Source organism: Rhopalosiphum maidis, chromosome 3 (assembly GCF_003676215.2).
Source record: "Rhopalosiphum maidis isolate BTI-1 chromosome 3, ASM367621v3, whole genome shotgun sequence".
Classification (NCBI taxonomy): Eukaryota; Metazoa; Arthropoda; class Insecta; order Hemiptera; family Aphididae; genus Rhopalosiphum; species Rhopalosiphum maidis.
In genome coordinates, this window is record NC_040879.1 from 9,781,534 (window position 1) to 9,798,304 (window position 16,771).

General features: G+C 35.1%; 1 protein-coding gene across 1 annotated transcript; it reads right to left on the bottom strand.

Moving 5' to 3' along the window:
* Positions 1-316: 316 nt before the first annotated feature.
* LOC113559830 (neuromodulin) lies at positions 317-15,662 on the bottom strand. Its single transcript, XM_026965597.1, has 4 exons — positions 15,485-15,662; positions 4,129-4,242; positions 3,672-3,835; positions 317-1,927 (listed from the first exon to the last, which is right to left on the bottom strand). The coding sequence occupies exons 1-4, from the start codon at positions 15,645-15,647 to the stop codon at positions 1,793-1,795; spliced, it is 576 nt and encodes a 191-aa protein (XP_026821398.1). The 5' UTR covers positions 15,648-15,662; the 3' UTR covers positions 317-1,792.
* Positions 15,663-16,771: the final 1,109 nt, after the last annotated feature.

The window sequence follows — 16,771 nt, forward strand, 5'->3', positions numbered from 1 at the left end:
ACTATTTAGTTCAATTATTATTTAAGTATAATATACCTAAAGTTGGTGTATATTATATTGTGTACGTGTGTATAAGTGTGAATGTTTTGTTGTTGAAAAAAAAAAATCTACAATAATCAACTACTTGTTTACCTATTTAATAAATAGATTGATTGATTGATTAAAATATATAATAATAATAATAATACTATATGTTGAAATTAAATTAAATATGAAATAATTAAATGGTTAATGAAATATAATTGTAATAATAAGGAATTTATCATTTGAAATAAAAAGAAAAATAGTATACTATTTTTATTCAAAGAATATTTTACGAAAAAATTATTTTTCAATCATTTATTTTGTATAAATGTAATATATTTTTCAAGTGAGCAGCGACAATGAGTTTAAAATACAAATTTTAATTTTAAATGACCCAACAGGCAATATTTTGTTTGCCGGTGTACGAGTGCTTAAAGTGATGTTTTATAATAATATGAATGTTTATAAATTTATGTAAAATTATCAAACATTTTTTCTACATCCTACTCGATTAATAATAATTAATAAATTGTAGAAACAGAAAGTTCAAGCAAATATAATTGGTTCGTTTTCGTGGATATACGTTGATTACCTACGTAGGTATTATATAAATGCGAGTTCCGTCTAAATAAATGTATACGATTTTTAATACAATGTATATGTTATAATTTATAACTACAATAGTCAATAATAATAATAATAATAATAAATTTAATATTATCTCGTAAACGTTAAAAATGTTAAGACGACTGGTGGAAAAAAGTAGTTATGAATCGGTTATGACAATAAAATAATACTGCGGCGTTGGAATAAACATCGTGCAATATAGAAGAAAATAATTGATATTACTATTCCTTGAAACGACGCATTATAAGCTCTCCTAAGCTCAATGTAATAGTAACCCTCGTCATTTTCGTGATTTTTAATTTTATATATAATTATTATTATTTTGATTACAATTACGTTTGATTATTACGTTCTGGTGGGACACAACGGTATTCATACAATTATTATAGTATTATAGTACCCTGCAGCTACCAAATTTTAGTTACATTACATAAGGTAGGTATATAATACGATATACAATATCGACTGTAGCTTTTTATTTTGGTAGAAACTCCAGAAAAGTATTTAAATTGATGTGCGTGTTTTAAAATATATATATATATTAATAATATTAATAATAGTAAAAATAATAATAATAATAATTACACATTGATACGAATTTCGTGTTGGTCACAATCGAAATAGTGAAAATGAATATAATATTATGAATGTATTATTAATATAAGACGAGGATGGCGGAAAAGGAATGTTATTAGCTTACCTAAGAGAAAAAAAAATTGAACGATACTTTATTTCATTAGTTATATTATATAGGTATCTAATGCTGTGGTTTACGAACCGATCGACATAATATTATGTTGCTGAATCTAATAAAGAAACTTGTCACGACAGCGTTGGAAAACCTATATATAATATTAAATGTAGTAAATGTATTTTAATAAAACGTTTCCTCTCCTACATCCGCAGTGAAATAAAATAATATTACCAAAAATTACTATGATGACGATGATAATAATAATAATAATAATAATAATAACCACTGTGGTGTAGTACAACAGTTGCAATTGTTATATTATGCTGAATTAACTCGTCCGTCCTCGATAGATATTATTATTATTATTATTACCGTTTAGCATTGTTGAATGTAAGAAAAAAATAATATTAATAATATTAATGGAAATTTTATACAGCAGCGGCGGTCCTATTGCTTGTTATCGATTGCGTCGTCAGCCTTCCGAGCTTTGTGCCCACGGAAGGATGCCTGAATCTTCGTGGCGGCTTTGTGCAGCTCCGGATCGGCCAAGTCCACGTCCAACAGCTCGCTTAGGTCCGCGTCCTGTACACAACAGTTTAATGGATGTGTAGTACATTTTATGGGCGATATCAAAATAAATTGGGTTACATATCATACGGTCAACGATGATGAACGAAGTATGACAATAAATTATTATAGCACGTGTATATTGTATAGGTATATATTGTACATTTTCTGAATTGGTCGATGAGATGGTGAATTAATGATTTCATTCCAAGCAAATGGGTTTTTATACTGCAGCCTAGTGCAACAAACTTTTCCTGAGAACTTATTTCTACGCTGGAAAAAAACTTTCAATGTTCCGTTACATACATTGTGATCGCGAGACGCCGTGAAATGCAATTCGAAAATTGCAGGAAAAAAATATTTATAGCTCAACTTTTGACGCTTTTGAATTCTATGTAGGTCTAGAAGTAAAAGTGGACGAGTGACGTATTAACCATAAAACTATGCATATTAATATAGAGTCTACTCTCTATTTTGTTTTTGAACGCATATCATATTATATAAGCGACGAATGTAATACATTAGGGTGTTCCACTATTCAACTACATTATATTTTAGATTCCGAGCGTACATATTGGTTTTTATGATTAAATGATAGGTATATGTATTTCGTTCTAGAATATTTGTTTCGAAAAACACTTTGTGGATTACTATAAAAGTTTCAACCGTAGGTAGTCGGTAAATGTGTATAGACAAGTAATTGAATCTGTATTTTCTCTTTTAAGATGTATTTATTTAATTTTCTAATAATTTTAAACACTGACAAAATCCAAATATATTTAGGTAGGAGCTCCTCCCAAAATTGATTTTGTATTATTACTATTTTCAGACAATGGTTTGACATTTTAATTATATTATTTCTGCATTGCTAATATATGTTGTTCAAACGTTTATTGAAAATATATTAAAACCGCCAAGTAAATTAATATTAGTGTGTTTGATGTATTATTAATATGCAGAAAATAATATCACTGCTATTCAGTGTTATTATTCCTTTATTCTCATCGTGTACATTTCTCATGTCATTGACATATCAACCAATTATTGCTCATCTTTACATAACAATAAAAACCTCTAATTCAAATGGAAAATTTATATTATTTCTCGATATAGAATATTAATAAAATAATGGAAATGTGTTTGAATTTTGAATGTTTCTTGATTAGGTTTCGTAGAAAATATAGTCTTGCTAGGTATTTAAAATTGCATGTTATTAAAATAAATAAAAATAAAAATAACGTGTTTTTATATTAAAAATATCTTGATTATAAGATCAATATTGTAGTTAAACATAAAAATGTATTTTCTATAGAACTTAGAAAAAAAAATATTTATCAATTTTTTTATAATTATTATTGGATCACAGTAAGTAAGAGTAAATCACATTTGCTTATTCGTCTGGAATTATAGATGTATCAATTTTATTAGCTGTTTCAACCATAGTCAAGTTCTTTGTCTCATTAAGACTTTATAATTTTTTTTATTTACTCGTGTATATATTTATATCCTCAGTCTCTTTTATGCTTATATAATATTATATATTTATATTCGTACAATTATTGTAAATCTTTATGTATACATGGTATTATAATTTGTCACCTATATAATATAGTTCTATTTTATAACATTATACACTAAAATTTTAAAATTAACTTTCCCGTGCCAACTAATGTTAGTTTTATATTATGATTAAAAAAACATTATACCACTATAATAATATCTTACTCTCGCATATAAATAAATATTTAAGTATTTATACCTTGTTTATGTCGACGTTTTTCAACTGCGATTCGAGAGTCTCGTCTTTAGAAGTCAAAGCAGAAGCGGTAGCGCCACCAGGCTCATCTTTTCCGCCAGCTTGCTGTTTCCTAGTCATATGACCTCGGAACGAAGCTTGGATTTTGGTCGCGGCGTGACACAATTCTGTTTATAAATACATGCAATACAAATAAAAAAATAAATAGTTTTCGCGAACACATATTGTGTGTGTGTATGTGTGTGATGTGAGAATTGTATTTCAACAGATTCGAAAAAAAGAAAATCACTAAACAAAAGAAAGAATTTCCATTTATCTTGTAATAAATGCACACACTATTCACATAGTATGTCACTTGCACATACACACACATGCGCGCGCACACACAACACGACAAAAGTGTGCGTGCGCGCGGAACGCATTTCGTTTATGTGTCCTCGGGGGTTCGATTTTCCCTTACCAACGTCATCCGGCCGGAATTCCTTTTCGAAATCTACTTCCTCGGATGTTTTCATCGTGTCGGAGTTTTCTTCTTCGCTAACCGAACTGGTCAAACTGTCGCGGTCTCCCGAATCTATATACACACAAACAGAATACGACGTAAATTCAATTACGATATACACTCTTCCCTTGCCATGATATGCATGTAAGTGTCTATAGGACTGGGGTTAGAAAAAGTCTCCTAGTATAAATCATGTCCACATCAATTCTATCGCAATGTATTAATTTTTTTTTTTTTACGTCATGCGGCTGTGCAGGAGTTATTAAAAAGAAATTTCGATAAAAACATAATCGAATATAAAATGACATATTAAATTATCTAGGTAGGACAGATAGGTACTGATATTATATGTTAACGATAATTTCTGGGGTCATCGTGCGAAGATTGGAAATGTATAGATTAGTGCTGATTGGGTAAACAATAGTGGTACAAAATCTCACTAGTTAGATTTTCGTAAAAAAACAAAGGGTTCAAGCTCCCGTCGATTTAATTCCCCATTTGCACCAATAATTTAACAACTTAATAGTGATATTATATATTGTAATTATTGTTCTACACTCCAAGTCTGCAAGCGCGGACAACTATATACTGCATAAAACATATTTTAATATTATGTATTTATGAAATATATCTAAATGCTTTTTAGATCATTTTTATGTACACGGTACACATGCATATATATGTATATTGTATACAGAATGGCGAGTATACTGCAGTATTTGTATTGTTGCGCACAGCTAAATATAAAATATCGTACAAAGCTGGTAACCCAATCGTCATTTAACATTTAAAACGTGTATAATTTGTTTTAAATGTAATCCATTTTCGCTGTCCTCCGCTTCCCAACTTCCACTCACATTCACTATCATCATCGGTCGGTGGTATTAAGCAGAGGGCATAACTCAAAGTGGTGTGCAGCGTGCCTAAACATTTTTAGCAGATTCCGATGTCCTACTCCTATATATATTTTCAAAATGACAGTCGTATACAAACCGCTAATATAGATTGGAAGAGGAACTGCGCAATGCATTTTTAACGAACTTTTAAATCCTCATCACGCTATGGAAAATTATGCATGTCATTAAAACTTTTGGAACATAAGTACATAGTTGTACAAATTACATACACAAACCTATATAATATATATATGTGTGTGTATATGTAAAAGTCGAGTAATGTTTAATTTCAAAACATGATTTATGGGATTCGCATATTATATTTTACAATATTGCAGTTATTTGTTTTGTATCGATTATTTGTTTAATTTGACGTTGTTCACATTTTTATTTCGGTCATTAAAACATGTTTGGGAAACAAAAAATTGGAACGGCTTTCCGCTTACGACCTAAATACAATAGGCTACGAAAACAATACAATACACGTTGATACGCCACTACATTTTATTATAGTGTTTTAGTAAATAGTGAATAATACGCAAACGTCGCAAACGCATTAAAAAATCAAAAAGTACAATAATAATTAAAATACCGGAGTGAAAACTTTTTAAAAATGATGTAGGTTAAAAGTTGCAAAACAAACAAAAAATATATTGTAATATAAAAATGCATGATGAATACATAATAAATAATATAGTACATAGATTAAATACATATAACACTAGGTATTAGATACTTATTGTACGTATATTTATGAATACAATTTCAGGATTTAATTCACTCCCGAAATATAGGTACACGATAATTCAAGATAATATAATAAAAACAAAAAGTATATATTTAATACCAAAAAGTATTTGAATACCTTTACTCAAATACTCTTACTCAAATACTTTACAAGGGTGCATATATAAATATATATTATATATATTATACAAATACAATATATATAACAAATTTACACACCCCATGTGTGTTTTATTTTTTTTATACCATAACCCATAGCTGTTCCGTAGATACCATCGTTTTTGTGGGATTTTATTTATCCCAAATGCTATTGCTATATAATAAATATTACCTATAGTTTAAATTTTTGTTTTGGTTTTTGGCACTCAAACAGTATATTTGAAAAATGCGAACAATGAGAAAGAATACTCGAGGAAAAAATACTTGACAAAATAAAATACTCGACTTCTTTTTTGTTAGTAGATAAAATGATAATAAAATGAACATAAATAGATGAACAATAAAAACATGGGTATATAATAATAATAACAATAATATTAAAAAAATGTCTACTACACTATATAATATATATATATGACTTTTGAAAGGGCGGTGTTGAGAAGGAAACACTGCCACACTGGTATATCTGTGCCCTACATTTTTTTTTTTTTTTAGATTCCGCATACAGTGGTGCAAATCAATGCTCCATTTTTCGTACCCTTAACTGTTTTATCATATTCTTGTGTCTTTTATTCTTTTTAGTTTATATGCCTTTTTTTTAATCATTGGAACTGCTTCTTACAAAAGGATTTTTTTTTTTTTTATCGGTAACATCCATCTCATTTGGCTCGTTCCAGCTTACATAAAATAGTAATTTACGAATATTGCAGTTATAATTTTCCAAACCAATTTTGTCAACTAATAATAACAATAACTATTGTTATAAAGTCTAGTTAAAACTGCAGTATATTATAAATAACACGTACTGTACCTACTATTATTCGTATACAAAGTATAAGACAAGTACCTAAGTATACGTAGCAATATTGCAATAAATATCATATCACTATATTTTATTACTGTGTGATTGTTTATTTCATTTTAATACGATTTTCTTGGTTTGTTTTTCATGCCTACTGAAGTTGTGCTAAATTTTGAGTAAATGCAAAGTTGTTTTAAAATTATTAAAGATACAAACTGAAATATCAAAATCATACAAAAAAATTACGACCATCGACGCTAGTGGATGATAAATTTAAATATTACATAATATGTTTATGTTTATAATTTTTTTGTCAGTATAAAATATTTTCTATGGTGAAGATTTCAGTAAAAATTATAATAAATAATTATTCTCGGGGGAAAAATCTCGATTATAAAGTTTTCAAAACAAACTTATTTTTAATCCATCAATAAAATTATTTTCGCCGGTATGAAAATACGTCACCATGTAAATCGTTCTCACAAGTTGTGCCAATATATGTATATATATATATATATATAGGTGTATTGTAAACCATCAATCAAACAACCTTCGTGCACAAAAAAAAAACAATTTCCACTACTTGTGCAATAAGGTCGTAACTCTCAGAAAATAATATAATATTGTCTTTACAAGTTTGTATTTTTTTTAAATTTTAAATCCACCCCAAATGTTATTTGTAATCATTTGTCATGAAATGTATTTTATTTTATGTATTTCGTTTATTCGGTTATATGAAATCTTAAAAGCTCAAAAATATCTTGGTCAAACTTTCATATATAAGCTATAAATAAAAATAATAAATTATGAAAAAAAAAATAATAATAATAACAACATAATTATTACTCGATATTTATACGGTTTAAATATGTTCATTCTCGGCGAGTTCATGAGAGTCAACTGTCTGTAATTAATTTGAAAACTCACGACATCTTTATATTCTAACAAAAAAGCTCCAAAGAATTGCCTGTAATTACAGCGTTATTAAAAACTAAAAAAAGCATAAAATAGGCATCAATAATACTCAACGCTAGTTGATATACCAAGTATTGTAATTAGCTTTATATTTTTACGGGATTAGACGTACAATTTGATAAATCAAACTGTCGTAAAAACCAAATTAAACCTTACATGAGTTATATATGTATTATTCCTACCCATACCCGCCTAGCCTGGGCACAAACGAGTTAAGTTAATATTAACTTTTAACTTTTTTTAAATTTAATTTTTGTTAACTTTGATTTTAACTTAATTAATTATTATTGATAATAATTTAATAAGTAATGAATTTCTATGGTATTCAAGTTACGTGTAATTATATTCGTAAGTAATCAAATAATAAATATAATAAAGTTATAAATTACTGACTAATAATATAATTCAAATTGCATTATATACAATAATGATTAACGAGAAATTAAAAATTTAATTAAATATCTTTTTGTTTTTTTTTTTTCATTATTCCGAAATGTATTGATCACTAATATATCTGTAATACTACGCTATATGGCATATTTTAAGAATAATAATAATCAATACCTAATACATACGTTGTAAGTACAAATTATAAAATATTTTCAAATTTTCGTCATATTGACAAAAATAAACCAGACAATGAAATATTTAGTGAGTTATCATTGTTTTTAACACCTATATAAACTATATTTATATGTATTAAAAAAAAAAAATTAACTTAAATTAATAAGTACTCTTAACGTATTCGAGTTAAAAAAAAATTAGGTAACTGATAACTTTAAATGTTTTCCTATCAACTTAATTTAATTCAGTTAAAAAATATTATTAATTTGCTCAGGCTCGAATTATTCGTTTTGTTTCAATACATTTAGTGGCGTCATTTGGGACCGCGCAAGGTATACATTTGCGTATATAAAATCCAATATTGTAGTTATTTGGCCCACTTTATGAATTGATTGGCCTGAATAATTGATAGTAATTTGCGCTTAAAGTGGCCATGCGTATTAAAAAAAAAAAAAAATTGAAATGACGTTGAAATTACTAATTCAGTGGGAATACATTGTATTAAATTTAAATTCACGATGGTTGCAATATTTACTGTTCACACGAGCCCATCGAAGGTATAGGTAGGTAATATCATTGTATTGATAAACTTAAGGTTAACTGGAAATTGCGTTGTATTAGACCTAGACTTATAGGCGATTGTGCATGAATGGTGTAATATGTGCATAATGTATATCATGACAATCTAAGTGTAAACCAACTATAGAACCGTTTTCACGGAATACTAAAAAAAAAAAAAATAAGCTCTTCGCCCGTCTACGAATTATTATTATCATTATTATACTGCAGCAGCAGTCAGCCAGCCAGCTATTGTACTTGGCGTTTCCGCAATTCGCGTTGTTCGCGCGGGCAATTTATTCCGCGACGGGCGTAATGTATTTAATATTTATACAATTGTGGAACTACGTCGGGCTATATAATAATATACATATACATATATTTGTATAGGATAGTGTGTGTACCAGCTATTATACGCGCGCATACGGTGCCATTAATATTATATTATTAACGATTTATCATCGCGATTCGCGACGTGTATATATAATGTATACAACGCAATGCTTAGGTGTAATTTGCAGGGTACCTTTACGTATGTACGAAATATCACATCATATTTATCATGCAAGTGTGTATGTGATTTTGTGGTGGGTGTGTGGTTGGTGGATATACGTCAACACGCCGCTGTCGGGTCTTTTTGTTTTTCCGAAACAGGGACACCCCTTAATAAATATAGTTCTAGAGTAGATGTATTATTAATAATATATAAATTAATAACATTCTATTCGGATCGGTGTAAAATATATATTGTACCTATACACATATTTTACATCCTTTGATGTGGTAAGCAATATTTGTATAACGTGAAATTGAATGTTTATCTTACATATATCACCTATAGACTAATAAGTAATAATTTTAATACTTATAAGTAAATTATATGAAAGATCAACAGAAATTTAATGAAGTACGGTATGGATATAGGACACCTTAAGGTTACCAGTCACTAATTAGTAATCAGCTCACACGTCACACCGATTTTCGTTTTTAAAATTCCCGGGCCCATTTTTTAGATCTGAACATGTTTGTCCGTTACCGCCACGGATTAAGTCATACGTTACACATATACGAAGCGAGGGTACTGAATACTTTAAATTTTTAAGTACACAATATTATGTAGTAGGTAATATTCGAAAAAAATATCGGCGATCTAGTGCGGTTGACATTGTGTAATTCGAATAATGATGAAAAACAAAAAATTCTAATTATTGATAAATTTACAACTAGAATCGTGATAAATAATAATAATAGTAATTATAAGGTAGGTATATTCTTGTGGTGCAACGGTGATTTGCCGTTCATACCCGTGTACACGGTTGCACGTAAAAGTTTGCACAGAAAGAATTTTCACCTTCAACGCGACTAAGAAAAAAATCGACAACAAGCTAATTAAACTTTTTTCGTAATGTAACCCTCACTGCAGAGAAAACGTCCGCTTGTGGGGAGGGGGAGGTAGGCGACGACCCGAGTTTTAAACTGCTGACGTCTGCGTGCTGCAGATAAAATATGCTGATAATACGTTCGAATATATATTATAAAGGAACGAATAAGACAAACCACCACCACCACCACAACCGCTACTACAGTTCGTCGCGGGACCATTGAATATAAAGGAAACACTAAACTATAGAGTATTATCATCGATTCGCATATTATTAAATACTACTACAGCGTAAAACGTCAACTATGTACGCTCGAGAAACGTTTGTTTTTTTTTTAACTTTTTTTTTTTCTACACATTATGCAAAAACGAAAAAGATGTCCCCGATCGATGAAATCCGCTGCCGGTTTCGAAGGATAAAGGAGGTCAGCGCTGTGCGCGTCAGGTACAATATATATATATATATAACGTTGTAATAAAATAGATGGCCGCGGATACGAAAAGACGCGCGCATAATACATATACAGTCGCGGCGCGATTTCCGCTCGACGCGATTAACACGACGACGGGCAACGCAGATCGTTTTCATTATTATAATTAAAACCTATTGATTCGGCGGAATAATTTTTGTTCGCATCGACTGTTTCGACGGGTTTTACGAGATAAACCGCGGAAGGCCCGGTGGTGCAGCTCGTGTACAGTCTCGGCCGGTTGCTGTTCAGTGTTATACGCGTCGGTCGTTCGCCTGTACATTTGGGCTATACATAATATTATAACACACCCTAAGCCCGTACGCCTGCGTTTTCGGATCATATATTTTTTGCGCTCCGATTCGCGCACCACACACAATGTATGATTAAATATATGGTCGGTATATATATATATATATATATATACTTCCAACGTATAATATAGGTAATATATATATATATATACGTAATATGTGTTTCGAAAATCGGTGTGATTACTTATGACGAACGTATCGCAAAGCCGTCCCTCCCGATCGTGACCAAATATACCTATATATATATACAGATAATGTGGACAAGACAAAATGGTGAGTTGTTGCGATGGATGAGGCCGTGGAGGGGTAACCGGAGACGGTGGTCGGTCGGTGGGGGGGGGTTCACTATATAGATAGAATGTATGTGTGTGGTATCTTTGTGTGTGTGTGTATGTGTGGTGGTTTTCGGCGGCGAACTGCATCGATCGCGGCGCGCGGTAGTTAGGTCGTTCGCGGGGGGTGTGAGCGTACGCGCGAGGGCGGCCCGTGTCGGTCATTGGAGGTCATCAGGTCGCGCGTTCGACCAAGGCCGCGCGTCACCTTCTCGGCAATTATATCGCGCTACACTGCCACTGCTATGTGTACTGCCATTCACCGTCATGTTTACTACCTATGTATGCATAATAATATCATACTATACGATACATGTATATTATACCATCTGTATATCATTATTATTATATATAGTCGTGATATTATACATATATAATGGGTACTTAAACTATATGCACTTCACCGTAGAACAGTGGCTGTACGCGTGTATTTACGTATAACAACACTCCGTCATGCCGCACACCATCCACCCTGCACTAACACATCACCGGAGGAGACTCCACCCGCGTCGGTATGAATATGCAATCTCGTTATTATTGTACCATATACGCAATGTATATGTATATATACACACTTTGCGCGCGTTAAAATATTATATTATACCCGTGGACCTTTTACCTTATAGACTTTACTATAAGGACTATGATTATACCTATAATAATACGATGATCGCCGTAAACGCGGATGTTGCAGCAGCCTACAGCCGGGTGTACCCCGCATTATGCACCGTACACAAACGATATTAGCGCGCCGAAATTTCTTACGACCCGCTCGTCCGTACAGCATTGAACATATTCGCCTATGCCCCGGCTAGGTCAGGCGGATGCAGAGCGGTGAACTCGAAAGTATTAAATAATTATAATAATAATAATAACAGTTAGTTACGTTCGGCTTCCTCCGATGATGTATAGTGTATCCCCTATACCTATATATATATAACATTATCAAGTTACACTTCGGGACTAAAATATATTATGATAATAATAATAATAATAATAATAATAGTAATGTATAAATTACTACGGTAGGGTCGAAATTACATTTTAATACTACCCAGCCAACCAACCGTCAAGATGATAAAACACTCTGACCTTTTCGATACATTATGTGCGAGCCTTTCACGTTCGACAAGTTTCCTGCAATCGCGGAGTCGTGTATATTTATATACACCTATATACTCGTATACACACATATATATATATATATATGTGTATCGAGTTGGCAGCCGAGAGAACGGGGTTTTATTATACTACGGCGGTACCTTCCTTTCCGTATATATATATATATATATATATATACTTTCCTTTCTTTTTATATTCGTCCGAAACGCGCCTTTATTTATTGGTATACATCGTCGCAATACAATACTATACGAGTCGTGAGACGTGCAGAAATGGAAAAACTATTCGAGTCTACCCGCGGAATCGTGATATCTCAACAATACGCCTCGGTCGGCAGCGGGCCGTGTGGGATCTGGTGCCACTTCGCCTCGCCGCTAAATAATAAATCACACCATACACTCGGATACTGCAAAGTTTGCGGGCGTCACTGCGGCACTACAATAAATTCGCCGCGTGCGTATTCGCTGCATCGGCGTTACACGGCACAACGGTATACGCAAAATATATACAGTGACTATGTACAAATATAATATACTATACACACACACACACACACACACATACAGTGTATAATGTATATATCATATATCGTTATATTTGCTTAGAGTTTGTATAATGTGTTTAAAGACATGATCTCATGACGTGATCACAGTCATATCGAGTCGTAATATTATTAAATATAATACCCAACAATGTTTAATGAGACGACAGAATTATGATAATTATAATAATAATAATAATGATGTGACGTACGGACGAGACGTCATACGGATACACGTCGTGAAGTGGTTATATTTTATTAAAATAATATACTTACGTGCGTGGGCGTGTGAAGTGGAGATGCGGTGATGTCTCGTGTTACTGCTGCAGGTGTAATATGCAGGTACTCTATTGCGCGCGTGTATATGCGGTTATATTCTATTGAAAAGTGTGGAACGTCGGCGGACGACTGCGCTGGCGGCGGATGTTTATTATATCGTATTGTATACAGTAAAATGTGATAAATGATCGAACAAATATATACAATATTTTTATTACAATAATAATATATTAAACTCTGCACGCAGGTGGTATGGCACAGGTGTAAGCCGTGCGGCGCGTTCGCGGTCTACGTGTGCGTGTATGCGCGTGCAGTACACAACGGTTTTTTTCTAAAATTTTTTTTATTTTTTTCAATGTATCGCAATGGGTAATGTTAATATTATTATTACTATATTGGTGATAATAACACGAACAATACGACGGAATATCGCAGTGCAGTGTTACGGTGTTGTTATTTGGTCGTTTTATAATAGAAGCGATTTAGTTTTGTAATAATAATAAAATTAACAATGTGATGTACAGGCGGGAGGACGACGACGGCGGCGGCCGACTGTGCGGGGCAGTCGCGTGCGGAAAGAGATATTACGGAGACGGACGCGGCGCGCTGTCTGGTCTGGCAACGGCGGCGGCGACGGTGGTGGTTGTAGTAGTAGTAGTAGTAGTAGCAGCAGCCGTAGAGGAGAGTTAGTTGAGAGCGTACCAGAGTGCCGTCGGTGACGGTGGCCGGCGAGCGTATGACGGCGCGGCGGCGGGTTCGTGCGACTATATACCGCGGCGCGACGTGCCCCGCACGTTGTAAAACGTACGGCGGTGTGGCGGCACAGAGCGCAAACGCCGCCGCCGGTCGAGCGCGTATATATTATTATTAGGTATACACATACATATATATATATATATATATATATAAAAGCACTTGTCCTGTTTGCGTGTGTGTGTGTGTGTGTCGGAATTGAAAAAAGCTGCGGCGCGGCGGGTGGAATATATGTATAATACCGTTCGCGCATACATATATATATAGTCGAATAGCGTATATGCGGCAGCGCCGGCGCCCCTGACACTCCCTGGCGGCGAGGCCGAGCAGTGCGCGCCGTGGCGAGTCGCCGGCCGCCCTCGTCGCGCGCATAATCGCTATGATACACACCACCGCCACGTCGTCTCGGCGCGCGCGATCCCCCCCCCCCCCGCCGCAACCGCCGCCGCAGCGCCAGGGACTCGGTCGTATACAATAATGCGAAATCGCGTACGTACGTATCGCGTATATCGTGTATGTGCGAGTCGTACGCCGCATAGGTATGCGGAGTATGTGGCGTGCGTCGTACGGGCCCCGCGCCTTTCCCCCCCCCGCCCGCCCGCCACCCCTAACCCCTCCGCTACGTCGCTACTCGTCGCCCACAACTACTGTCGCGCGGTGTGCGCGGCGCACACGGATGATATGCGAGAGACGTGTATATGTATATTTCCCGTAAGCTATTATTGTGGGTATAATACGTGACGTGTCCCACGACTCGGCTAATTAAGCGTCGTACAGAGAGCATTCGCGTCGAACCGGCCAAATCCCTCCGCAGCGTTCACGGCGGCATTCGAGCCCGAAAATTCGGTCGTTTATATTTTATTGTTGATTTTTTTTTGTTACGTAATCCGCTTATGACCGCCGCCGTCGACAAGCGTCTTGTACGCGCACCGTATAACGAGTATACTCGTATATATATATAATATAGTCCTCCCGAAAGTCGACGTATTGCATTACTGTGTGTTTACGGTTCTTTTGTGTGCGTATCGCGTACAACGTCATTATCATATTATACATGGCGGGCACGTTTTATAATATTGTAATAATTATATTGTATAAAAAAAATGTAAATACCTACGAGTGACGTCGCGGGAGGGTCGTTAAAAACAGATTAGTAAAAACTATATAAACATGACGACAACAACGTCACGTGGCATAATCGCATAATATATGCTCTAAATATATATATATCACATTCACTTATGATACGCGTCACGTCTTTGCTATATCGTCCGCGGGTATAAAGGTCCGCCTACGAGCATAATACAATAACGATATATTATATGCATATGTTATTGGTATAGTACACACGCGCGCACACGTCGAGACCGAATCGTCGTCATTATTATTTTTTTGTTATTTTCGAAACGTCGTCCACTTACCGTCACTCAACGGTATCAAGAGCGTTTTGGCCGCATCGGATTCGGCGGCCGACGACAATTTGTCGGAGACCCCTCCTCCGCCGCCGCCACCGCCGCCGCCGTCCACACCCACGATTCCTCCGCCGTCCACGGCGCTTCCGTCTTTGCTCGGGTTACAGCCCATGGTGACCGCGGTCGGCCGCGCTGCAGCGCATCACCCGCGGTGGTCCTCGCACCTCATCCACCGCCGCCGCCGCCGCCGTATGACCGGACCGCATCCGAAGTGCACCGCCGGCGCCAAGGGTCGTGCGGTCGCGGTGATGTGGCCCCCGGAAAACGATAATGCCGCGCCGCGGTGCTGACGTTTGTGCCTATAATACGGTGTGTGTGTGTGTGTGCAACTCTCGGTGTCGCCGCGTGTGTAACGTCGACGTACATCAACCGCCGAGTCGTAAGTACGGTTTGCGTGGGTATTGCTGTGCAATAAACGACTACGGAGCGCATAGGTATTTTCGGTAACGGACGACGGGGTGAGTCGTGAACGAGTGGCAGAGAGAGAGAGAGAGACAGAGAGACAGAGACGGAGTGAGCGAGTGAGAGGGACGGACGGGGAAGGAGCGAGAAAAATCCGCCGCGGCCTTATTACTATATGTACGCGTATAAACCGAGGAATATATTACGGCATAATACGTATATAATAATATACAAGAACGGCAGCGGAGCAGGCGTACCTATTTTTTAGGGTCGCCCAACCCTCTTCGTCCGCAAGTGTTTTCATTCACTGTTTAAAACGTGTATATATATATATGTGTGTGTGTGTGTGTGTTTAGGTACGGTAAGTATACCTGTACAGTATGGTCGTTACGCTTCGCCCCCGTCTTATATTTTATTTATTTTTTCTAAAAAAAAAAAAAAGACGAAAAACGCACATCGTCTACGACGGACGTCCGCGCCGTTTATTATACGGGCAGGTTATATAATATTATATACGTATATACGCGCACGTATACACATAGGCAGTATAGAATATAAGCGTACTAAGAGGTCGGTTGCCTACGGTAACGGCGACAACAGTGGCGGCAACAACAGTAATAATAATACTTACAATAATAATAATAACATATATACGAAATTAAACGGGGGCTGGGTATATATTATAATAATATGGACATTTACTGTATAGAGCGGCCGACCGCTGTGTGTGTGTGTGTGTCGGAACGGGCAGAGCGGGAAGAGTCCCTTCCGCCGCCGTCCGCGGAGTATTTTAATGTGCACACTGGCGCGCGTATATATAGCTATACTGGACGC

Coding starts and splice junctions, on each gene's coding strand:
- LOC113559830 (XM_026965597.1), bottom strand. CDS start 15,647: ATGGGCTGTAACCCGAGCAAAGACGGAAGCGCCGTGGACGGCGGAGGA. Junction 3,836..4,128: donor ATTCCGGCCGGATGACGTTG/GTAAGGGAAAAT, acceptor ATTTATAAACAG/AATTGTGTCACGCCGCGACC. Junction 1,928..3,671: donor AAAACGTCGACATAAACAAG/GTATAAATACTT, acceptor TGTTGTGTACAG/GACGCGGACCTAAGCGAGCT.